Source organism: Bubalus kerabau, chromosome 8, assembly GCF_029407905.1.
Source record: "Bubalus kerabau isolate K-KA32 ecotype Philippines breed swamp buffalo chromosome 8, PCC_UOA_SB_1v2, whole genome shotgun sequence".
In the NCBI taxonomy this organism is placed as follows: Eukaryota; Metazoa; Chordata; class Mammalia; order Artiodactyla; family Bovidae; genus Bubalus; species Bubalus kerabau.
In genome coordinates, this window is record NC_073631.1 from 40642384 (window position 1) to 40669830 (window position 27447).

Sequence of the window (27447 nt, forward strand, 5' to 3'; positions counted from 1 at the left end):
TTGTCCTTTCTTATTGCTAATAATTTGCTAACTTTTCCATACAGGTAACGGATTAGGAATTAGAATTGTGGGTGGTAAAGAAATCCCTGGACATAGCGGAGAAATTGGAGCCTATATTGCCAAGATTCTTCCTGGGGGAAGTGCCGAACAGACAGGGAAACTTGTGGAAGGTAAGAATAAGGATTTCAGAGTAAATTAAAATGAATGTGCTCATATTAAACATATCTTAATTTGATCTGAAAGTTTTCTCTTCTTTTACTGTCTAGGAAAACCTCTCTTTGTGGTTAAAGGTGACATTGTGGTATAGTAAAGGAAGATATGTCCACCACTGTATTTATTTTATTTTCAATTGCATTGTCCTTTTGCATTGCGGAGTATCTTGTTTAAGAAACAGTAATTAGTCAAGATTTTTTTACTGACTGGGACAATATACATTTAAAAAGTACTTTGATTAAAGGGACTAGTGATTCATAAACACCAAGAAAAATCATATTGAAATCAATGCCATAAAAACATCAGATGATTTGATACCTGCTAAAGTCAGGTCAACAAACTGTGGATGACCCACAGGCCAAATCCATCCGCTGTTTGTTTCTGTAAGCATCGTTTTATTGCAATACGGCAAGAATTGTTAATTTACATGTTGAGCATGAGTATTTCCCACTGCACAAACAGTACTGCATTCACAACAAACTATATGATTTGCAAAGCCTAAATATATTCTCTCTGACCCTTTAGAGAAAAAAAAAATTGTCAAATCCTATGTTAGGTACTATTCTATTCAACTTATTACATCATAAGTATTAAAATAATGAACTTTACAAGTCTATATAGTGGGCCATAAAATGATCTTACTTTTAATTTCAGTAAAATGTTACCTTGAGTCTCAAGATGATGTGGTCATTTACATTTTCAAAATTCCAACATAGAGATAGCTTACAAGATTTCAGTGATACTATTTGTCATGAATATTTTTATCATAAAACAGTAGTTTTATCGTAAATCATTTTTTTTGTTTTTATCCTAAATTAGATGCTTATTTAGAAAGTGTTTTGCTGTCACTTCATAATTTAATGTTGCCTGTTATTGTTTAAAACTTAATCATGTTAAAATTATTCACTGCCATATTCTTAAATATATTGGAACCTACCAAAAAGTCCCTGGATATTCTGACAGACTATTAGAATAAACTCAGACTTGAGGCAGTATTTATTTATCACAGTGCTCTGCTGAAACCAGCTTGACCAACTCACTGCGAGAAGCTTTGCACATCTCTTCCCAGCTTCACTTTGTGTCATCATGTTGATAGCTTGAATTGGCCATGGTGAGAGTATTTAAACATGAAAATAGACAAATGCTATAAATCAAACCTTTTTGTTCATTTAGTTGGTTATTGATTTTCAGAAAGCTAGTTTACCAGGATATTGCCAAATATATAACTGGAAGTATATTATTTAAAATATTCTAATTATATTCATACAATAGCAAAAATTGGGAGGGCTAGCTAAATGAAAAAGAAGACTATATGAATCAAAACATAACCATTAGGAACAAACACTGGATCTGTATGAATTTTCAATGACTGTAATCCTATCATGCCTAATACTATTCTCTTGGTACTACAGTCTAGGTAAGATACAAAGGTTGAGGCCCATTTGTAAGTATGGGCATGATATGTTTACTTTCAGATAGCATACTTCAGAAAGAAATGAATATGCTGTTTTTCTTTTAGAATAAAATTTGCAACTTAGTAACTGTGCCTAATATAGTTTGACAAAGATACTTGGATAATTTAAAGATAAAATAGAACAGTCTTATGGACTCTGAGAGAGAGGGAGAGGGTGGGGAGATTTGGGAGAATGGCATTGAAACATGTAAAATATCATGTATGAAACGAGTTGCCAGTCCAGGTTCGATGCACGATACTGGATGCTTGGGGCTGGTGCACTGGGACGACCCAGAGGGATGGAATGGGGAGGGAGGAGGGATGAGGGTTCAGGATGGGGAACACATGTATATCTGTGGCAGATTCATTTTGATATTTGGCAAAACTAATACAATTATGTAAAGTTTAAAAATAAAATAAAATTTAAAAAATAAATAAATAAATAAATAAAAAATAAATAAAGATAAAATTTCATAACCTTTGTCTTAACAACATGAAAATCACCAAATGCTACAAACCAGGATGGTTTTAAGTACAGTTTCAATGAAGTACTCTATGTTGAAGTGACTCTGTCTGTATTTGGTAGCTTATGTGGCTATTTTTAAATTCATGCACCTAAATTAAAAATAGATGTAATGCAAACTCATTCAAGAAAGAAAACTGAAATGAACCTAAAATTACATTTGTGATTTTATAAACTCAGAGACTGCCATTAAAGTCCTCATGTTTTTTTGGAACTGAGAGTTTTGCAGGTTGTTTCATTTGTTTAAGTGGGAACTCATTAAAAGCTATGTGCATATGACTTGGGATTCCCTAGTGGCTCAGAAAAGAATCTGCCTGCAAGGCAAGAGATCCGGGTTTGATCCCTAGGTCAGGAAGATCCCCTGTGACTTAAGATTTTACTTGTATTAATTGTATTATTTATTAATTCTCCCAAAGTTTTACCAAGGTGCCAAGCCAGGCCTTTCTGAGTATACATCCTCTTTAGAGTTCAGTTTTTGCATAACTCATAGCCATAATTTGCTATTTATGATTTCCAGATTTACTTTATTTTCTCATAAAACATAAATCTTTAATACAGTTCTTGGTAGTATTTCTATTAGATTCATGATGATATTGGATTGGCCAAAAAGTTTGTGTTTTTTCCATTAGATGTTATGGGAAAACAAATGAACTTTCTGGCCAGCCTAATATCTTAACTGTCAAAATAAATACTGTATTTGAAACATTAAATATTCTGAGGAGTGATTTTGACATATAAAGGGCTTTCCTGGTGGCTCAGATGGTAAAGAATCTGCCTGCAATGCAGGAGAGCTGGCTTCAGTTAGGGTTGGGAAGATCCCCTGGAGAAGGGAATGGCAACCCACTCCAATATTCTTATCTGGGGAATTCCATGGACATAGGAGCCCTAGTGGGCCATAGTCTATGGGGTCGCAAAGCGTCTGACATGACTGAGTGACTACACTTTCACTTCTGACATAGGATAAGTCATTTACTTTCTCCTATCCAAAGCTATACCTGTGTTCTATGCCACCAGGCTAAAATGATAAAGATTCATTGTTGTTGTTGTTGTTTTTTCAGTCTACAAATGAACTGACTAGAAGGCTATCAGTCCAAGTTAGTATCTACAGACTTACTTTGTTGAGACCAGTCTATTTTCTGACTTTAGTATGTGTGCATGTGCTCAGTGCCATCTGATTCTTTATGACCCCATGGACTTGCAGCCCACCAGCCTCCTCTGTTCATGAGACTTTCCAGGCAAGAATATTAGAGTGGGTTGGCATTTCCCTCTCCAGGGAATCTCTCCAATCCAGGGATTGAACCTGAATCTCTTGCCTCTTCTGCATTGGCAGGCAAATTCTTTACTACCAGCACCACCTGGGATGGCCCTATAATTTGTTTTGTCTACAATTATGTGTTTCATTCATATGTGATATCCTTAGGGAACTCAGCCTCAAGCTGGAATAGATGATCAAAAAATTTCAGAGCAGTAGATTCATTGAAACAGTACTCTTATTTTTATGCCTGATGTGAAATATTATAATAATACCAATTCTCTCTCACTGGAGTTTTGGATTTTTTTTAATTTTTAAAATTGTGTTCATGAATGTTAATTTTTAAAGATTTATTTATTGAAGAGATTGAATTTGGTTAATTTGCCACAGTTTGAAGTTAATTCTTTTCTAAGGAATATTATATGTGTATATGTGTGTGTGAGTGTGTGTGCATAAATAGATGGATGAAATGTTTTTTGTGTTTATGTAATTTAGTTTCTCCATTTTTATGATGAATTCCAGGTGGACATAGGAATTGATTTGATCTCTCCCTGATATGTCTTTCTTTCACATTCTGTATACAGAAGTATATAGACAGTCTTTATGACTCAAATTTGTCTTCCAGTTGATTTAAAATGTGAATGACAATTGATTGACTATAGAATTTTTAGACTGTACTTTTTACCACTCCAAAATATAAAGCTACTGTTCACAGTTTAACTGTCTATTGTTTTCTCTAAATTTGGTCATTTTTCCTATCATAAGTTGTTCAGACTTTTCATGGTTTGACATGTTGACTGACACTCAGAGACATGGACTCTGTGTTGATTTTTCAAATCTCCTCTACTTTATTCTCTGAACTTATGCATTTAAAATATACTGATCGATGATGTAGATTTCTTAATGTTCATATTCTGAAAGTACCCACTTATGTAACTAAATTATTAAATGGAAGAGAAAAAAGTAACCCTAGTATGTTTTCTGAATCACTACTCTGTTTATTTCTTTGAAAAAAGATTTTGATTCAACCTTTTTAAAAAAATCTTTCTGAACAAGGTTGTCTATCATGTTAAATAATGTAAAAGAATTTTATGGTTCAGAATCCTGAGAATTAGCAATAATTTTATTGCAAAATACTTAGGCTATATTCAAGAAATTGGTTTTAAAACACTCCTAATATTACCTCATGTGCCTTAAAATTTAAAAAAACATGCAATAGAAAATATTACTTTAATTTAAAATTTCCTGAACCAATATTTTAGTCAACAGTAGTTTTCTGAAAGAACTCAGGCAGTCAGGTACTTGAAGGATCCTAATCATTCAAAATCTTAAAATTTATCTCCCAGAAACATTTAGTAAACATTCTTAAACAACTACTAGACAAAGAATGATCTTTTTCTGCCTATTATCCTGTTTTTTCACACATAAGTTCAGTCTTTGTTCTGTTGAGAAAATGAAGACAAAAGATCTAGCAGATTAAGTTACAAATCTAATTAAGTTTCTAGAGTGCCAGATTTGCTATTTGCTTTAAGATTAAAATGTTAACAGTTTTAGATCAACAATGTTGGAGCCGTGAAATGCTCACCAGTATTGGGGTTTTAGATAGTGTATAGTTTTCTAATTTTGGTCTTTTTTTTTTTAATTGGAGGATAAATGCTTTACAATATGCTGGTTTCTGCAGTAAAACAATGAGAATGAGTCATAATCCAGGCACACACAGGCACACACACACACACACACACACACACATTTATCCCTTCCCTATTGAGCTGCCCTCCCTGGTCCTTCTTACCCCTCTCCTCCTCCTTTCCCACCCCTCCAGGCTATCACAAGACACTGGGCTGGGCTCCGCATGTTATATAGCAGCTTCCCGCTAGTTATCTGTTTTACATACAATAGAGTATATATGTCAATGCCACTTTCTCTGTTTCTCCTATCCTCTCCTTTCCCTGGGCTTCCCTTGTGACTCAGCTGGTAAAGAATCCACCTGCAATTCTGGAGACCTGGGTTCAATCCCTGGGTTGGGAAGATCCCCTGGAGAAGGGAATGGCTACCTGTTGTGTCCACAAGTTCATTCTCTTCATCTGCATCTCCATTCCTACCCTGCATATAGGTTCATGATATTGTTTCTTTTTTAATTAGTTTGAGCACTTAAAAGTATACTAAATATATGGACTTTGAAAGTATATTTATAACTTGCCACTTTATATCTCAATCCTTAGGCAAGTGATTATAAACCTTATGTATATTAAATAACAATACAGAGTTCCATATAATCAACACTATGATTAACAGCCTCAAAGAATTAGAGGCTTCTTCAGTAATAAACTTACTTTTCTGCGGGCTATTTTACCTATTGAAACCTACATATCATTGAAGTTTTAGGAAGTTTTGAACTCATGGCATGATTTAAAAATGGCATTTTCTTTAAAAATAAATCTTAGAGAATAGCAAGGAAAAATAAGAAAGCCATCTTAAGTGAACAATGCAAAAAGTAGAGGGAAACAATAGAATGGGAAAGACTAGAGATCTCTTCAAGAAAATTGGAGATACCAAGGGAACATTTTCATGCAAAGATGAGCACAATAAAGGACAGACATGGCAAGGACCTAACAGAAACAGAAGAGATTAAGAGAGGTAGCAATAATACACAGAACTATACCAAAAAGTTCTTAATGACCCAGATAACTGTGATGGTGTGGTCACTCACCTAGAGCCAGACATCTGGAGTGTGAAGTCAAGTGGGCCTTAGGAAGCATCACTGTGAATAAAGCTAGCAGAGGTGATGGAATTCCAGTTGAGCTACTTCATATCCTAAAAGATGATGCTATTAATGTGCTACACTCAATATGCCAGTAAATTTGAAAAACTCAGCAATAGCCACAGGACTTTAAAAGTTCAGTTTTCATTCCAATCCCAAGGAAAGGCAATGCCAAAGAATGTTCAAACTACCATGCAATTGGACTTATTCCATATGCTAGCAAAGTAATGCTCAAACTCTTTAAGGTAGGCTTTGCTTCGATAGTACATGAACTAAGAACTTCCAGATGTACAAGCTGGATTTAAAAAAGGGCAGAGGAACCAGAGATCAACTTGCATTATCTGCTGGATCATAAAAAAAGCAATAAAATTCCAAAAAATGTCTACTTCTGCTATATTAACTATACTAAAGCCTTTGACTGTGTAGATAACGACAAACTGTGGAAAATTCTAAAAGAGATGGGAATACCAGACCACCTTACCTGCCTCTTAAGAAACCTGCATGCGGGTCAAGCAACAATTAGAACCAGACATGGAACAATGGACTGGTTCCAGATTGGGAAGGGAGTACATCAAGGCTGTATATTGTCACACTGTTTGTTTGACTTCTGTGTAGAGTGCAAGACTCACAAGCTGGAATCAAGCTTGGGAGAAATACCATCAACAGATAATCAGATGATACTACTCTAATGACAGAAAGCAAAGAGGAACTAAAGAGCCTCTTGATGAGGGTGAAAGAGGAGACTGACAAAGCTGCCTTAAAACTCAGTGTTCAAAAAACTAAGATCATGGTTCCCATAATATCATGGCAAATAGATGGGAAAACAGTGGAAACAGTAACAGATTTAATTTTCTTGGGCTCCAGAATCACTACAGATTGTGACTACAGCCACTAAATTAAAAGACGCTTGCTCCTTGGACGAAAAAGCTATGACAAACATAGCGTATTAAAAAAGCAGAGACATCACTTTGCTGACAAAGGTCCATATAGTCAAAGCTATGGTTTTTCCAGTAGTCGTATATGGATGTGAGATTTGGACGTAAAGGAGGTGGAGCACCCAGGAATTAATGCTTTCTAACTGTGGTGCTGGAAAACACTATTGATAGTCCCTTGGACAGCAAGGAAATCAAACCAGTCAATCGTAAAGGAAATCAACCATGAATATTCATTGAGTGGAATGATACTGAAGCTGAAGCCCTAATATTTTGGCCTTCTGATGCGAAATGTCAACTGATTGGAAAAGAACCTGATGTTGGGAAAGATTGAGGGCAAAAGGAGAAGGGGCAACAGAGGATGACATGGTTGGATGGCATCACCAACTCAATGGACGTGAGTTGGAGCAAATTCCAGGAGATGGGGAAAGACAAGGAAACCTGATGTGCTGCTGGTCATAGAGTCACAAAGAGTCAGACATGAATTAGCAACTGAACAATAAAAACAACTTTATGTATCTTCACAGATCAAAGTTCCAACCATCTCCAAATTTGAGGAGTCTATAACACAATTGTCAGTATTTTATGAACAGGCACAGACTTTGTTCATTTTTTATCTGATAAAGACCAAGTTCAGTTCTTTATGTTCAATACTATTTGTGCCTCTTATCTCTTTTGTCCTTTGACATGGAGTTCTTTTTTCTCCATACCCAGTGCTCAACACAGGTGCCTCATAAAATATTTCAAGCAATATATGTAGAAATGAGTAATGAAGAATTCCTTTTTAATTACAAAATTTGGTACTCACTAATATATCACTTCATACAAGGTTATGTGAAGCAAAAAAAAAATGATATTGAGTTGGCCAAAATGTTCATCCAGGTTTTTCCATAAGATGTTACAGAAAATGAACATTTTGACCAACCCAGTACGTGTACTTACACTCTTACTACTGGTAAAGAATCATGTACATTTAGAACAGCATCTATATTTGTTAGCACAACTTTTGATTATCTTTTAAGAAAGGAAGATCAAAATAGATAGTTTCCTCTGGGCACATGTTCTTATAACTGTGGACTTAGGTGCTCATAAATTTATACATGTTTGCTCTCTCTTTTTTTTTTTTTTCTCTTAGTTTTTATTTGCCCTGAATTTAAATTCAGGTCTCTGGAGTGGAAGTGGGTAATTGGATGGTTCCTGATAGAGAAAAACCTCTCCCAATCTGGAAAATGCAGCACCCTTTCCCTCTGGTGGGTTCTTCTCCAGTCCAGAATCTCCCAATTATCACGTTGGCCCTCTGATGGAGAGAGGGTGAAGGGCACAAAACAGATGAGTTTTAAATTCGAAGTTAAAATCCTAACTCAAAATAACAAGTCCTACGTGGAAGTGTTTGCTGCCTGACACATCTCTTTCTGATTTATTTGCACTTAAATGGTGAGCTTTCAATCCTGGAAAATTTTACTGAAGCAACTCAGTGGCTGCATTTCTCTGTTACATGGTGAAAACAGAAAGTCAGAGTTTGATGTTTACTAATTCATTGAAAATGGATGTGATTTTCCTTAGTCTGAGCTTCTTCCACAATCAGGAAAATTGCTTTGATAGATTTGCCTTTTAAGATTCCTCATGTAGTGGGGTACACAGCTCAACATCCATATCTTCTGTTCTGCCTTCCCTCATGGGAGTGGGGTAGGGGAGCTTCTTCACATTCTGGTTTGATGTATGCAATATAACACTTAATTAGGTACCAGCCTGCAATTTTTGTTGCAAATGTTTGAGCATACAAAAAAAGCTATAGAGAGTAGTATGATAAACACACATGTATTCATCAGACTGTTTTAAGTCTCAATGTTTTGCCTTTTTGCTTCATATTTTTAGGAGAAATAAGTATCTATAAATCAATGAAAGCCTCCTGTAGTTACCTCTCCTCTTCCAAACCTCTTACTAACCCAAAATATATCACGACAGTATGAGAATACCCTTCACTTGCTTTAATTTATTTTTATGTATGCATTCATAAAGTTTATAAGGATTCATTTTGCTAGTTTATGAAATTTTTATAGAAATGATAGCTTACTGTACATGAATTTTTGCCCCTTTTTTTAGTCCCAACATTTATGAGATTTATATAATGTGGTATGTGTAGCCGTAGTTGTTTATTTTAACTGCAGGGCAGAAGATTTTTAAGGAAAGAAAAATTCATTTTTATTATTTTTAAAATATTTTTATTGGGTGTAGTGAATTTACAATGTTGTGTTCATTTCAGGTGTACAACAAAGTGAAACTCTTATAGATTATCTACTCTTTTTTAGATTCTTTTCATATAAAGGCCATTACAGAGTACTGAGTAGAGTTTCCTGTGCTACACAATAGGTCCTTATTAGTTATATATTTTATATGTATAGTAGTATGTATGTGTCAGTCCCAATCTTCCAGTTTATTCACCCCCACCCTCTGATAGCCATAAGTTTATTATCTACATCAGTAACTCTATTTCTGTTTTGTAGATAACTTCATTTGTAGTACAGGGCAGAATTCTATTACTATATGGCTCAACAATGTTTAAATAGTCTCTGGTTATGTATATTACATATGAGGTTTTGATTTTTTGTGTATATTTCAAACAACGCTGTAATTGATTTTCTGAAATCCTTTCCTTTTCCTTTTGCACATATGCAGAAGTTTCTTCTACAGGTTCATTTTCTGGGTGATAATAACTCATATTGATAAATAATGTAAGAGAATATTACGTTGTTTCTTCAACTGTAGCTGATTTTTCCAAATTGTTCTCCAAAGTGTTATACCACTTTTACATTCATCTTTAGTAATTTAGGGTTCTTATTCCTTTATATTCTTGTTCCTCTTACTCTGAGTTTTCTTTTTCAAATACAATATAAAATGATAGCCCATTGTGTTCTTCATTTGCTTGCCTTCAGTAATATTGAATGTGATAGTATTTTATTAATCTTATTACCTTTGGGGTTTTCCTCATCTGTGATTTGCTTGTTTCTTTGGCTTATTCTTTATTGAATTGTTTGTGTATTTTTAAATGAATTTCAGAGAATCTTTATATATTCTGGTTATAAGCATTTGTCGAGTAGGTAGCTGAGTATGTGGCTTGTTTCTTTTGTTTCTTTAGTGTCTGTCTTTTTTTTAAGTTGAAACTGAAACGTAGTCGGCTTATCATTTTGTTTCTCTTTAGCAGTATAAACATTCTATATTATTTGGGAAATTCTCCTTGCTCCGAAGTCCTCAAATATTAGCCTGTATTTTTTTCTAAAACTTTTAAAATCTCACTTTTTATATAATGCCCTTATAGATGTAGAATCAGGTGTTTTTAATCTATCTGTGGTCTCTGAAATTTTAGTTTTCTCCCCCATCAGTATGGATAATCAGTTGCCTGTGCACAATTTATTAAACAGTGTAGCCTTGTTCCACTGATCTACAATACCCATCTGTCATATATTGATTTTTTTATACATGTGTGGGTCTTTTATAATATCTTTGTTCTATGAGATATTGGTCTCTTTGTCTATCCCTACATCAGTGTCACGCTGTTTTAATTATGATGCCTTTATTTTAAGTCCTAACATATGGTAGGTAATCTACCATACTGCTATTCAAAATCAACTTGGGACAGTTCTTGAACTTTGATCTTGCATATGCATTCTAGAACTGGCTTGTTAGTTTCCAGGAAGATCTCTGTTGAAATTTGATAGTAATTATATTGAAGGTATAAATTAATGTAGCAAAAAATTTTATATTGAGTCTTATGTATTTGAGTTTTCCATGGGCTCTCCATGCAGGACCTTTGCTCTTCTTAGAGATTTAATCATTGTGTTCTGAATCAATACAATAAGTTAGGACATTTAAAGAAATTAATATATAACAATTGTTAAACTTATTGAAAAGTTGTATCATTTTATATTAACCTATTACAATATTGTGTCTCCAGAAAAAAGAGTGAAAAATACAAATAAAAATTTGTTTAGGAAGTATAATGGGACAGACCTAATCCTTTATATGCATGTTGTTGGTTCTGAGTTTTATTTAATCACTGGACTTCTGATCTTATTCTCCAAATGATTTTTCCCATAGTATTGTGTATCATAACATCATAATTGTGAAATACATTACCTGTGTAATACTTTTCATATGTCAACAGTTTCCATAAGAGAACAGTAAATCTATAAGAACTAAACATCTTTTAGCCATTGAACCAAAAGCAGTTATTTGTTTATATTGATAGATTGTCCAACTGAAAATTAATTGAAGTATTTTGAAGATAAATTGTATCTTGATTTTTGATAATAAAATCATATTTGTTTGGAGAATGCTGTTTGAAGCTAAGATAGGAATATATGTTAAGTAGGAAGACAGTGTTAAGTTCTAAATGTAGCTTCAAGAAACTTCTTTTTTTTTTTTTTCTCATTAAACTTAAGAAACTTCTTAATAATCAATAGAGGTATAGACTAGGAGAGCAAAAGTTTAAAACCAATAATATTCAATGTTTGCTTATGGATTTAGCCAGAGATATATGGAAAATTAGCTTCTGCAGGCTGCTAGGCCTGTAAAAAAATGAGTTTATCTCAGTTTGTTCATATCCTATTCTGTGAGGAAATGTACCTGTGGTATAAATTCTAATTCATGGATATTTCCAAATTCTCAGTTTCTAGTTGTCTCAGTGAAGGGGATTTGATTCATCTAGCTAGCTCCTTTTAAAGGTGAATCGGTGTGGTTTCTGGCAAAAAAGAAAAATATTGTTGGGTGTATGTTTGAGAATTAGAAATTGGAGTGGAGATGATGTTAGCTGTTTTTGGCATGTGGTTTTGATTTTAGAAGTTGGCCTCTGGAATTCCCTGTACTGAAGAAGTCTATGGTAGGAGAACTAATTTCAGTAGAGGACACACTCCTGTGTGACTTAAAGGAGAATGTTCCGAGGCAAGAAAGTCTCTATTTCTGCTTATGCTTTTTTGGCATATGTTACAGATGGCATGGCAGTGATCAAGGTTGGAGAACAAGAAACACACCACACAGATGAGTGAGCTTCCTTGTACTTGTTCCAGGGGGATTACCAGGTATGGATTGGTCGTTAGCATGAGACTTCTCAGAATTCCTACAAGATAGTATGTCAGGTACACACAGCACAAGATCACATTTCTTGTTGATTCAAAGGTTTTTCTAAAAAAAATTTAAAAATTAGGAAACTATCTTCTGGGAAGAAAAAACACAAATTGTGGATACCTGGATGGGTAGGTTATAATATACTATTTTGAAGATGCAGTGATATCATACTTACATAATAATGATTAGCTGTATTGACTAGATAAAGCAAGGCATTTCTCTTCTTTATCCATTTATTTGGAAACTAATCAGAAGGAATTGTGTTTGAGTCAATACTTCTGATACGGACACAAAGAAAATGAAATAATTGCCCCTTTTCACATTTTTTGGTATGTACAATACTCCATATCCTAATTTGATTAGTTTATCAATAAGAGTGGTATGCCTTGAAATACACGTGTATGTTCAAGTGACACTGTTTAACCATGAACAATTGTCTCTGTTCTTAAATTTCTGGATTTGTCTAATCAGTATATCATAATTGGTTACATTTTATCTGGGTTTGAACTTGGAGTGGTTATTTTGGAAGTAAGGGTGCTGAACTCTGCTTAATACCTATACTGTACCTTCAGACAGCCAATGCCTTAGCATCTTTATTACATAAAGAGAATGTTTTTATTTATTTTTTTAATTTTATTTTATTTTTAAACTTTACATAATTGTATTAGTTTTGCAGAGAATGTTTTTAGAGTCAAAGACATCAGGATTTAGATTGAGCTCTAGCACTTACTGCCTGGAAAATTTGTTTAACTTTTAGTACCTTGTTATTCTCAGTTGGGAAATTGGCATAATAATAGTGTCTGCCATATTGTTATCAGCAAAAATAATATATCAGAAACATTTAATATAGTGTTTGTCACAGTGTTTCGCAGAAGTAGAGGTACTTATTTTGAAAACCTTTGATGGTAAGAGGAGCCTGTGCTATTAAACTTGAATTCGATCCCCTCTATCTGTATGTGCATAGATAATTGACCATATTCAGGTCTGAGCTCTGAACTGAGCTTAGAACACTCCTAATAGACAGAGCACAGACTTGAAGTCAGAAGACTGAATTAACACCATCCTCATGTTGCTAGGCAAGTTGTTTATGTTCTTTGAATCTCCTTTTATCTCATCTGTATGGGTTGGTATTTCAACTAGGAGGCTTCACGACCTATCTCACCAGGTTAACTGAAAGTATAAAAGGAGCTGATACGTTTTTTGTGCTTAAGCGAGTGCTTTGTTAACTATAAATAACTAGACTAGCTGAAGAAGCTATTTTGTTGAAGGTAGACAAAAATCTTTTCATAGATGACGGTTAATCATACAAAGTTCAGGCTTCCTGTAAGAGGGAGCATTGATCTGCTAGAGGTATCTGCTATAATAGAAAATCATTTTAGGTATCCAATCTGAATAATTTTTTTTTAATTTAATGCCTGAAGTGATTAAGTCACGTCTCATGTAAATATCAGAGAAGGCAATGGCAACCCACTCCAGTACTCTTGCCTGGAAAATCCCATGGACGAAGAAGCCTGGTAGGCCAGTCGTGAAGAGTCGGACACAACTGAGTGACTTCACTTTCACTTTTTACTTTCATGCATTGGAGAAGGAAATGGCAACCCACTCCAGTGTTCTTTTCTGGAGAATTCCAGGGACGGGGGAGCCTGGTGGGCTTCCATCTATGGGGTTGCACAGAGTCAGACATGACTGAGGTGACTTAGCAGCAGCAGCAGCAGCATACTGAGTTATACTGAGTGTTGGAAGAAAATTGAATTGCTTTTATTTTCTCTCAAACTACTTTTGTTTGCTTTTACTCCCTAGTTTTTACTAGATCCCATTACTGTCAGATATGGTGCTTGAGTTTTCTAAGTTCTAGCATATATGTATATATGTGTATAAATTTAATATATAATTATGTGTGTGTGTTTAAATATATGCTCTGTAGAGCAACCTCTCTTGGTCCTATGAGATGTAAATGAAGAAAATATAGAACATACATTTTAGTAGGTGAAACTGAAATTAACAAACCTATTCATAAGTATCACATAATAAGTGCTGAGGAGAAAAAGATAACCAGGAGGATGCATACACCATAGGGTGGGGTTGCAATTTCAGATGGAATGGTCAGGGAAAGGTTCACCAAGAAGGCAAAAACTGAGGAAAGCCCCCAAGGAGAGGAAGGAGTCAGCTTACAGTTATTGGTCTTACAGGCAGAGGAAAGAAAAGGGCAAAAGCTCAGAGCAAGAGCTTACCTGGTATGTGCCAGGAACAGTAAGACCACATTGAGGTCAGCATGGCTGGCACTGGGTGAGGATGTGACAGAATATAACAGGAGGTGTGGGCAGGAAAGTAATGGTGGTAACAGAGCAACAGAAGTAGCAGACTAGAATCTTGTAGGTCAGTGTAAGGACTTCAGCCTCTATTAATGTCAAATGAGAAGGCACTGGGCCGACACAAGCTGAATGACGTTTAAATAAAATCATTCCGACTGCTATAAGGATAATAGTTTGAAGGAGTAAAGACTAGGAAAGAGAGCAGTTAGGAAGCTACAGAAATAATCCAGGCATGAAATGTGGCTGTTCAGACCAAAGATGGGAACAGAGGACTTGGGGATAAATGATGCTATATCATGTATCTATAAATACTAATACAACATGTATATTAAATTTCAGCTCAGTGAAAATGACCTCAATATGTTTATTCATTTGTTCCCATACAGAGTATTCAAATTTCACAAGCCAAAAGGTACTATAAGCCCAAGTTTTTTTAAAAGTTAAGTTTTTAAAAAACTTAAATCGCTACATAATGTAAGAAACCTACAGAGCATTTAACATTCAAGTCTTAATCTTATTTTAATTAATACAATAAGTATACATTCTTTAATAGACATCATACAACTTAAAATGTGTAATTGTGTAGTTCTACAGGTGGCATTTCAAATGTTTTTTATTCCTATCACTTTCAAATTGTATCTCACTAAGAGCCACAGTTTTTAATGTTTATGATGAAAACTCATTCTGTAATGCATTTTTATATATGAAAATTATGTGTCTATCAATATCTACTTAGGTGTTGGAGAGGAACAAAAATGAATAAAATCTCTCAGTCTTTTATTTTTTTTATTTAAATAATAGGTTATACTCAGTCTTTTATTGAACTTAAATAGTTTATATTAATGAATTGTGAAAAATGGATTTAAATACTATACTTGAATAACTGATTCTCAGCAATTCCATGTTTTCCTCATCAAAGTATTTTCTGATGATTATGTTAGATATAAAAATGTATAATCCTATCTTCTGCTGAAATTTTGAATTCTTATCTTCTTCAGCAGTCTCCCCATTTCCAGTCTGTCTCTGCCTTCATTCATTCATTCAGTAAACACATGTACAGATGTAGAAATTCACAGGACAGCAGCGGAGACAGTTACACAAATGCATAATGTAAAATAAAGTGTTTTGAGTGTAACAATAGAAATATGTACAAGAGAAAACATGAAAGAGACTGACATTAACATACAAACTGCAGACAGTTATTGAAATGAGAATTTTAAGGCAAATTTTTATTATGTCTTCCATTAGCCTGAGTTTAATGTAATTTACCATGGCTTTCATAACTTATGCCAATCCATTATAATTTATTTTTATACATCACCTTTCTCATTTCTAAGCTTAAGACTGGAGCTGTAATCTTGTTTACTTTTATGAGCATGTGTTCTTGATGCCCCTACTTTTAAGTAGGAGAAATCATGATAGAAATCATGATTAATGATATGACCCAGCATCTCTCTAGTCCTGTCTTTGACACATACAGTACTTTTATCATAAATAAGTACATTTATTCATATTGATTATGCACATAAATCTATGGTTATTAGCTATAAAAATAGCCAAAATCTTATAAGTAGATATTCTGTATGTTTTAAACAAAAATGCTACTAATATTCTTGGGCTTAGATGAAGAGTCAGGAGTCTTGCCTTTTGAACTACCACTCAATGTAATTTCTAAAGATCTGTAAAAACAAGGATAGTTACATTTATTCTACATATTTTACTGAATAGCTGTAAAGTTTAAATGAGGATAAGTGGTCAAAATAACTTTAAAAAAAAATCCCATATTGGTGTGATTAACTTAAGTGAAATGGGTCTAATTTTATTCCTTTTGATCAAAAAAGACTTCTTTATTCCTATTAAACAAAAAAGTTTTGTTTAATTTATCTAAAATATATTGCCATTATATTTATCTAAAATATATTACCATTATCATGTTTGCTTCTGACTTAGGGGAAGTAATTTCTCTATGTAAATTTTAAAGAGCTGGAGGGAAATAATTGAGTTTTGTTCTCTATCATTTGGCAGATATTGCTGTTAACGTGTTGTCTTCTTAGACAACTTTGGTTCATTAGTGGAAAATTCAATTGTTGTAATATGTTTTATATACTAATAATATATATTAAAATTACATTCTGTTTACTAAAAGTGATTGAGAACTTTTTAAACAGAATTCTACCATTGAATGTTATGTATTTAACATTCATCAAGCCAAAGTGAATTATTTGCTAATTCTTCTTCATGATATAAATAATAAAATATTGGCATTTCTTATGAAGTAACACATAATTCATTTTCTTTTTTTAAAGTTTCTCTCATGGTGATAAAATGGTTATTATTGTTTGAAATGACTCCTCTGTTTTATTTCTACCCCTTAAGTCTTTAAATGATAAAAGAACTTCTGTAATTTAAAGTTCACTTTTTAGGTTTTGATTATCCCATTCATAATAATTCTGTAGTATCTTTGGCTCAAAATAAGAAACATATGAAATCCACATTTGTATGCACAAAAATTGATCATGCGATATTTCTAGTGATGAGTACTTAGGTTATGATTTTTTTTGATTCCTTCTGTGAAAAAAAAGTATTTTTTTATACTCTATAATAAGTATATTGGAATCTCTTTTGCTCTTCAATTTTGATTAGGGGATCTCATTTTAGAACTTTAATTTTCAAAATATAAATTTCTTTCTGTCTGATTTTGCACATGATTTAAAGTTACAACTTAGAAATCAAAGTTCTGCATATTTTATCTGTTTCTATAACATTCATAATGTTATGAAACATTCATAATGTTATGAAATAGAATTTGTATCTTATATATATATGTATTCTTGGTGGAGATGATTTTTTTGCAACTGGTTTAAATATTTCTTGTGTTTATTAGGAAACACTTTACCAAATATAAATTGATGATATTTTGTGTTAAACTCCATTCTCTGAGTAGTGGGATATATTTAAATAACTTTATAAATGGAATAATACAGAATACATGAATACCAAAAAAGATTAAGAACATAAAGTTAAAATCCTTGATGTTTCACTAGGGATACTTAAAGCAGAGGAGGCACCAGTTAAGAAAAGCATCTCTCATGCACAATTGTGTGACTTAACCTAGCTTCCTATAACCATTTAACCCAACTCTGTGTCTCTATATAATCATGCTTGCATTTTGGATTAATCTGTTACTGTTAGCTGGTCATGGTATTTGATGATATTAATCTGTTCATGCCATTTAATTAGAAAATAAATAGAAAACATCTACTCTGAGTATTTTGACAAAATAAATTGGGAAATTAAATGGAGAAAAGTTTTTAATTTATGAACTGCAACCTGATTTAAATGAGATGTTAGCATCATGTACCTATCATTGGATATCTCCATGCTGCTGCTGCTGCTGCTAAGTCACTTCAGTCATGTCCGACTCTGTGCGACCCCATTGACGGCAGCCCACCAGGCTCCCCCGTCCCTGGGATTCTCCAGGCAAGAACACTGGAGTGGGTTGCCATTTCCTTCTCCAATGCATGAAAGTGAAAAGTGAAAGTGAAGTCGCTCAGTTGTCATGTGTTATATTATTTTGGAGAGGATATATCAAATTTCAATACCTATAAACTGTTTCCTCCCTTATTCCGCCACATTCTATTTAAGTCTATATGAAGTAACATATCTAATTCTAAACACCTTAAACTGTAGCCACAGAGTAACTTTGGCATCAATACCAAACCTTCCAGGAAATACTGAGCTGGAATAATAGATTATGTTAATAATCATAGTGATTAGAAAAAGAATTCTATAATGATAACCTTCTTCAAGTTGAACCCACAAATCATGGCTAAATACATTTCCCTTTTTACCTTAATTCTGTCTAAAAAGCATGATTTTGCAACACCATCCTAGTGTATAATAAGCACATTACATTTTCTGTAAATCAAATGTGATCAATTCCAATCTTTCTTTCATCTACTGTTGAAAAATTGAATCACATTTATTATTTGATGCTTCTCTCCCCATGAGCGCTGGAGAAATTCCCAGTGAGGGTCTTACACATTCTAGAACAATGAAGGTTGGATCCCTGTACATTGACCTGCACCACAGAGAGAGTGGTGATCTAGCCAGCCCACTTCCTTGAGTGGGTGGTGCCCTTATACTATGACCAAATTTTCATGAAAGTAATTCTGTCTAATCTGAGCCACCAAATCTAAGGTCAGCTTTTCTAAAGGCACCACATAGAAATTTCTCTTTGAAGTAATGCCATCTTCCCTGGATAATATAAGCAAATAGAATGCTGCTCCCTACTGCCTTTGCAACCTCCAACCACCATTGTTAGGGGAGATCTTCTCCCTACAACTCTTTACCTCCCATTCTTTTTATTCATCCTACATTCTTTTTTTCCCCTTTTTAAAATTGCACTTACTACTTTTAACATGAGGCCTAATCTCTTCATGGTTTTTAACATAACATTTAGATAACAATACAGTATTGATATCTAAAGGCACAATGTTATTTCTCAGATATCTAAAGCTTATTTGTCTTGCAAAGCTGAGCTTTCATACAAGTTAATTAGAAATTCCCCATTTCCATTCTATTCTTTGCTCCTATGAGTTTGACTGTTTTAGATACATCATCCAGATGGAATCATGCAGTATTTATCCTCCTGTGACTGGGTTTAATTCATTTAGCATGATATTGTCAAGATTTATCCATGCCTCATATTACAAATTTCCTGAATTCAGGAGCAATAAAGGCCAAATAATATTCTTTAGTATTTCTAAACCGTGTTTTTCTTTATTGATTTATCTGTTAATAGATATTTAGGTTATTTCCACATTTGAGCTATTGTGTATAGCACTGCAGAGAATGTGGGAATGCTGATATCTCTTTAAGATCATCATTTCAATTCTTTTGAATAAATCTCCAGCAGTAGGATTGCTAAATCATGTGGTAATGCTATTTTCAACTTTTAGGAAACTTCAGACTGTTTTCCATAGTGGCTACACCATTTTGCAATGTAACCACCAGAATATACTAGTTCCAATTCCTTCACTTCCTTACCAACACAGAGTCGGACACAACTGAAGTGACTTAGCAGTAGCAGCAGTAGCAGCAGTATATTCTGGTGGGCTATGACATAGTTTTAGTTAGCATAATTTGAATGAGTTTTCTTATTTACTGATACTAGCATTGGCCTGAGAGACAGTTAAACAGAGTTCCTATTTGCATTGCTGCTGCTGCTGCTGCTAAGTCACTTCAGTCGTGTCCAACTCTGTGCGACCCCATAGATGGCAGCCCACCAGGCTCCCCTGTCCCTGGGATTCTCCAGGCAAGAACACTGGAGTGGGTTGCCATTTCCTTCTCCAATGCATGCAAGTGAAAACTGAAAGTGAAGTCACTCAGTCGTGTCCAACTCCTAGCAACCCAATGAACTGCAGCCTACCAGGCTCCTCCGTCCATGAGGTTTTCCAGGCAAGAGTACTGGAGTGGGTGCCATTGCCTCTCCATTACCATTAAGTAAATATGTGGTGTTAGAAAAGTCATATCACTTCATGTTTTACTTCTCAATTGTAAAAAAAACTAAAACTACTATATCTAACAGGATCTTGCTTGCTTTATAATGAGTCTATGAAATAGTTGTGGCATGTTTTTACAAGACATTTTATTCATGCAATCCTCTTTCAGTGACCCTGGTCAATAATAAATTGACCAGTAATACTGCAAAGGAGGTGATAATCTGTTTTCTTTAAAAATTTTGTATGAATGGAGCTAAATCTGTTTTACACCTATAAGTGTAGAAGTCATTAATTCACAATACTTTCAGTAGACACAGAAATAGGAAAAAAAAATGTGAGTAAACTCAGTTTAACAGTTCAGTTCAGTTGCTTAGTCATGTCCAACTCTTTGCGACCCCATGAACCTCAGCACGCCAGGCCTCCCTGTCCATCACCAACTCCTGGAGTCCACCCAAACCCATGTCCATCGAGTCGGTAATGCCATCCAACCATCTCATCCTCTGTCGTCCCCTTCTCCTCCTGCTCTCAATCTTTCCCAGCATCAGGGTCTTTTCCAGTGGTAGTCTTTGATATTTCTTAGATAACTTTTCACATTCAAAATGTGACAATTTTGTAATGTAGATGTTAATTTCATTTGAGAACTTTTGTATGAAAGCCATACTTTCCTGATTTTTTAAGTGTTCAGGTATATGGTATTGAACATCTTGTTATAGATTAGGGCTTCTCCTTTGACCTGTATATTCAGGAAACTATATTCAATTTTTTTTTACCTTTACCTCCCTTCATTCTTTCTTCCCTTTCCTCTTTTCTCTTTGTCCACCTTTTTTTCATTCTTTATGTTAACATATGTTTTGTCGTGAGTCGTGTCCAACTCATTTGCAGCCCAATAGACTTTACCCAATGTTAATATATAAATAGGCTAAAACATTAAATGTAGTTTTGAAAGTAATAAAATATATCTATCTATGCATTTCACTTATATTAACATGGCCTAACTTGAAAATGCGTAAATAACTAGTGTAACTGATGGGATAACTTACTGGACTCCTGAAACTCACTTGCGTGGTTTCTTTGCTATTTAGAAAGCCAAGACAAATAAGCAGTTCAGCTGAGTTTTTCCTGCTGCCGCTAGTTTATCGAGAATTCATGAGCACAGATGTCCAAATTTAGGAAACTAATCTAGAGTCATAGTTAATAATATCAGTGGAAAAGGGGAAAAATATATAGAAATTTTGAATTAATTGTTTGGGGTTTTTTTTCTATTTTTTTTGTTTGTTTTTTTACTCAGCTATATCATATTCTTATCATAGCACATCAACCCCAACCCCACTGGTTCTCATTAGGTTTCCACCTACCTTGTGTGTGTGTAGGGGGCTGTTTGTTTGTTTATTCATTTATTAATTCATTTGTTTAATATCATTTTCTTTACCTATCTGTTCTTACCTCCATGAGCAACCATTATAATTTATGTAATGTCTGTTTATTATTTGTATAATGTATAATGTTAATTTGTGTGGGATATCATCTTAATGAACGTAAATGTCATTGCCCTTAGATCAGATCCTGTTTCTCACATGTTTTGTAAGTCAGATGCTTTTAAGATGGATCCATCTTTTCGTATTAACAACTGGTATGATTTCTTTCTTAAGACTGCTAAGTTTTTCCATCGTAAATATTTAGTGCATTCTCATTGTCCATTTTTCCTGATGCTACCACCTCCCCATAAATCAAAACTCAAGAAGTTTTTTGGGTCCTAGGGTGTACATGTGCTTTATTTAACAACATTCTGCCACATTGTACTCTAGAGTGGTTGCATTTATCTGCATTCCCAATAAAATAATTACATGCTTGTAAATTGTAAACAAGCAGTTGTATTTTTCATCCAGAAATAGTCATAGTATTCTCAGATCATACAGTGGTGATAAAGCTAAACTATGTACTATGTCATGATCCCCTAATCCCATATTCTGGTCAGCACACTGTATTCTCTGGCTTTCAAACATTTTTGGGTATAGTGAGACTTAAGTAATACATCACTATTGCTTTCATTTATACTTTCTAATCTCTCATGAGTCTAGGTTTTTCTTTATATACTTAAAATACTTTAGAATTTCCTTCTCTGTGATTCATCTTCATCTTGCTAATTGCCAATATTTCTGTTTTTTTTCTACTAGATTATTATTTTTATTACTTTTTATAACAGCATAAAACAATAGATACAAAGGTGATAAATTGTGTAGTACCTGCCACTTAAATATTTGTGGAATAGATAAATAAAAATCATGAACTTTTGTGTGATATATATTTTGATATACCTTAATCTATAAAATTTTGATAGGTAATATAATAATTTTAATCCAGTAGTGATAAATATTGATATAAATAGTGATAAATATCACTAAAACTAGTGATAATATAGAGTGTTTTATGGTGACTGATTTTTTTTAATTCAAAAATTTCTTATTAAATTTTGGGGGTTTTAATTACCAAAGTGTAAGATTTTAAGAAGTTAATTTTCTCATTACTCATACAAATCAAAAATCAGATTATCCTAGCATTCATATTAAAAGTTATTAGAATAGGCGCTTTCTATGGATATAATTCGGAGAAGGTAATGGCACCCCACTCCAGTACTCTTGTCTAGAAAATCCCATGGGCGAAGGAGCCTGGTGGGCTGCAGTCCATGGGGTTGCTAAGAGTCGGACATGATTGAGTGACCTCACTTTCACTTTTTCCTTTCATACATTGGAAAGGAAATGGCAACCCACTCCAGTGTTCTTGCCTGGAGAATCCCAGGGACAGGGGGGCCTGGTGGGCTGCCATCTATAGGGTCACACAGAGTCGGACACGACTGAAGTGACTTAGCAGCAGCAGCAGCAGCAGCATGGATATAATTGAAGTACCATCTGTACAGTCTCAAACTTGAATAACTGGTTTGCATACACATTGATATAATTTAAAGGAAATGTGTTTGCTCACAATGCTAAACAGTAGATAAAACCATTCATGTGTTCACTATCTTCTAGGAATTATTTCAAAACCAAAGTCAGAGTAAAAAGTTTCCTTAACGTTGAATATGCCTACATTCAAATCAATTAAGTGATAAAATACTATTTTAGTGAACTTCTGTGTAGTATGATCAAATAATTTTTGCATGCATTTTAAAATAGTTTCTAGGACCTTACAATTAAAGTATTTTCAAGAGAATGTGCAGGTGTCCAGTGGTTAAGACTTCACACTTCCATTCTAGGGGATGCAGGTTCGATCCCTGGTCAGAGAGCTAGGATCCCACAAGCCAGGTGGCACATCCAAAGAAAATAATTTTCAAAACTATTATAAAACACAACAACCCAAAACCTGTGGGACACGGTAAAAGCAGTCCTAAGGGGAAAGTTCATAGCAATACAGGCACACCTCAAGAAACAAGAAAAAAGTCAAATAAATAACCTAACTCTACACCTAAAGCAACTAGAAAAGGAAGAAATGAAGAACCCCAGGGTTAGTAGAAGGAAAGAAATCTTAAAAATTAGAGCAGAAATAAATGCAAAAGAAACAAAAGAGACCATAGCAAAAATCAACAAAACCAAAAGCTGGTTCTTTGAAAGGATAAATAAAATTGACAAACCATTAGCCAGACTCATCAAGAAACAAAGGGAGAAAAATCAAATCAATAAAATTAGAAATGAAAATGGAGAGATCACAACAGACAACACAGAGATACAAAGGATCATAAGAGACTACTATCAACAATTATATGCCAATAAAATGGACAACGAGGAAGAAATGGACAAATTCTTAGAAAAGTACAACTTTCCAAAACTCGATCAGGAAGAAATAGAAAATCTTAACAGACCCATCACAAGCACGGAAATTGAAACTGTAATCAAAAATCTTCCAGCAAACAAAAGCCCAGGTCCAGATGGCTTCACAGCTGAATTCTACCAAAAATTTAGAGAAGAGCTAACACCTATCCTGCTCAAACTCTACCAGAAAATTGCAGAGGATGGTAAATTTCCAAACTCATTCTATGAGGCCACCATCACCCTAATACCAAAACCTGACAAAGATCCCACAAAAAAAGAAAACTACAGGCCAATATCACTGATGAACATAGATGCAAAAATCCTTAACAAAATTCTAGCAATCAGAATCCAACAACACATTAAAAAGATCATACACCATGACCAAGTGGGCTTTATCCCAGGGATGCAAGGATTCTTCAATATCCGCAAATCAATCAATGTAATACACCACATTAACAAATTGAAAAATAAAAACCATATGATTATCTCAATAGATGCAGAGAAAGCCTTTGACAAAATTCAACATCCATTTATGATAAAAACTCTCCAGAAAGCAGGAATAGAAGGAACATACCTCAACATAATCAAAGCTATATATGACAAACCCACAGCAAACATTATCCTCAATGGTGAAAAATTGAAAGCATTTCCTCTAAAGTCAGGAACAAGACAAGGGTGCCCACTTTCACCATTACTATTCAACATAGTTTTGGAAGTTTTGGCCACAGCAATCAGAGCAGAAAAAGAAATAAAAGGAATCCAAATTGGAAAAGAAGAAGTAAAGCTCTCACTGTTTGCAGATGACATGATCCTCTACATAGAAAACCCTAAAGACTCCACCAGAAAATTACTAGAACTAATCAATGACTATAGTAAAGTTGCAGGATATAAAATCAACACACAGAAATCCCTTGCATTCCTATACACTAATAATGAGAAAACAGAAAGAGAAATTAAGGAAACAATTCCATTCACCATTGCAACGGAAAGAATAAAATACTTAGGAATATATCTACCTAAAGAATCTAAAGACCTATATATAGAAAACTATAAAACACTGGTGAAAGAAATCAAAGAGGACACTAACAGATGGAGAAATATACCATGTTCATGGATTGGAAGAATCAATGTAGTGAAAATGAGTATACTACCCAAAGCAATCTATAGATTCAATGCAATCCCTATCAAGCTACCAACAACATTCTTCACAGAGCTAGAACAAATAATTTCACAATTTGTATGGAAAAACAAAAAACCTCGAATAGCCAAAGCGATCTTGAGAAAGAAGAATGGAACTGGAGGAATCAACCTACCTGACTTCAGGCTCTACTACAAAGCCACAGTTATCAAGACAGTATGGTACTGGCACAAAGACAGAAATATAGATCAATGGAACAAAATAGAAAGCCCAGAGATAAATCCACGCACATATGGACACCTTATCTTCGACAAAGGAGGCAAGAATATACAATGGATTAAAGACAATCTCTTTAACAAGTGGTGCTGGGAACTCTGGTCAACCACTTGTAAAAGAATGAAACTAGAACACTTTCTAACACCATACACAAAAATAAACTCAAAATGGATTAAAGATCTAAACGTAAGACCAGAAACTATAAAACTCCTAGAGGAGAACATAGGCAAAACACTCTCTGACATACATCACAGCAGGATCCTCTATGACCCACCTCCCAGAATATTGGAAATAAAAGCAAAAATAAACAAATGGGACCTAATTAACCTTAAAAGCTTCTGCACATCAAAGGAAACTATTAGCAAGGTGAAAAGACAGCCTTCAGAATGGGAGAAGATAATAGCAAATGAAGCAACTGACAAACAACTAATCTCGAGAATATACAAGCAACTCCTACAGCTCAACTCCAGAAAAATAAATGACCCAATCAAAAAATGGGCCAAAGAACTACATAGACATTTCTCCAAAGAAGACATACAGATGGCTAACAAACACATGAAAAGATGCTCAACATCACTCATTATCAAATCAAAACCACTATGAGGTACCATTTCACACCAGTCAGAATGGCTGCAATCCAAAAGTCTACAAGTAATAAATACTGGAGAGGGTGTGGAGAAAAGGGAACCCTCTTACACTGTTGGTGGGAATGCAAACTAGTACAGCCACTATGGAGAACAGTGTGGAGATTCCTTAAAAAACTGGAAATAGACCTGCCTTATGATCCAGCAATCCCACTGCTGGGCATACACACTGAGGAAACCAGAAGGGAAAGAGACACGAGTACCCCAATGTTCATCGCAGCACTGTTTATAATAGCCAGGACATGGAAGCAACCTAGATGTCCATCAGCAGATGAATGGATAAGCAAGCTGTGGTACATATACACAATGGAGTATTACACAGCCATTAAAAAGAATACATTTGAATCAGTTCTAATGAGGTGGATGAAACTGGAGCCTATTATACAGAGTGAAGTAAGCCAGAAAGAAAAACACCAATACAGTATACTAACGCATATATATGGAATTTAGAAAGATGGTAACAATAACCCTGTGTACGAGACAGCAAAAGAGACACTGATGTATAGAACAGTCTTATGGACTCTGTGGGAGAGGGAGAGGGTGGGAAGATTTGGGAGAATGGCATTGAAACATGTAAAATATCATGTATGAAATGAGTTGCCAGTCCAGGTTCGATGCACGATACTGGATGCTTGGGGCTGGTGCACTGGGACAACCCAGAGGGATGGAATGGGGAGGGAGGAGGGAGGAGGGTTCAGGATGGGGAACACATGTAAACCTGTGGCGGATTCATTTTGATATTTGGCAAATCTAATACAGTTATGTAAAGTTTAAAAATAAAATAAAATTAAAAAAAAAAACTATTATATATTTGAAGACACATACTTAATTATTTTTATTCTTACAACTTCTAAAATCATTTTATGAATTTAAAAGGAGTGATTTGTATACTCGTTGATTTTCCTGTGATTCTTGTAGAATTTGTAGGAAGTTGGAGAGACAGAGGAAAGCGAAGTTGTTATTAAGTAACTATGTTCAAGTAGTCCCATTCCCTATAGATTTCATACTCACCATGAAACCAAAACTAAAAGAATTGGCAAAATCTTTTGGACTGCAGTACTGCACCAGTGCTAGTGGGAGACTACTGGGGCAAAGAAGGTTCAACGGGTATATCTTGAGACTGAGAAGATCGTGTAGTTCATGATCTTCGGTATGTATCTAGGTAACATGCTAGTTATCGCTGTATTTTTTCATTAGTTTTATTAATGAGTCTAAACAGCTTTTTCTTTTTTACAACTAGAAGCATTTTTCATTTCACTGAATAACTACATTGTATGAATTTGCCCCTTTAAAATGTGAAAAACTAACAGGTAAATTCAAAACAGGAAGCAAGAAGGTTATGCAGCTATTTCCTTTAATAGAATTTGTTCCTGCAGAAAAGTGGCAATGCAATTTCTGGATTATGACACCATTAATTTGTTTCAATTCAGAATCATCTGGTTATAAATGTACTCTTTCTTGTGACTAAAAGAAGTGTTTTTCAGTGTGTTTTGCCACTTTCAGTGCTAAATTTTT

General features: G+C 34.4%; 1 protein-coding gene across 2 annotated transcripts in view; it reads left to right on the forward strand.

Annotated features, from left to right (window-relative positions):
* Positions 1–27447, forward strand: part of PCLO (piccolo presynaptic cytomatrix protein) — a 396812-nt gene that overhangs the window by 282960 nt on the left and 86405 nt on the right. For both annotated transcript variants that reach the window (XM_055590106.1, XM_055590107.1), the window contains exon 10: positions 45–170. In XM_055590106.1, the coding sequence (XP_055446081.1) occupies positions 45–170 (126 nt within the window). The remainder of the gene's footprint in view (positions 1–44; positions 171–27447) is intronic.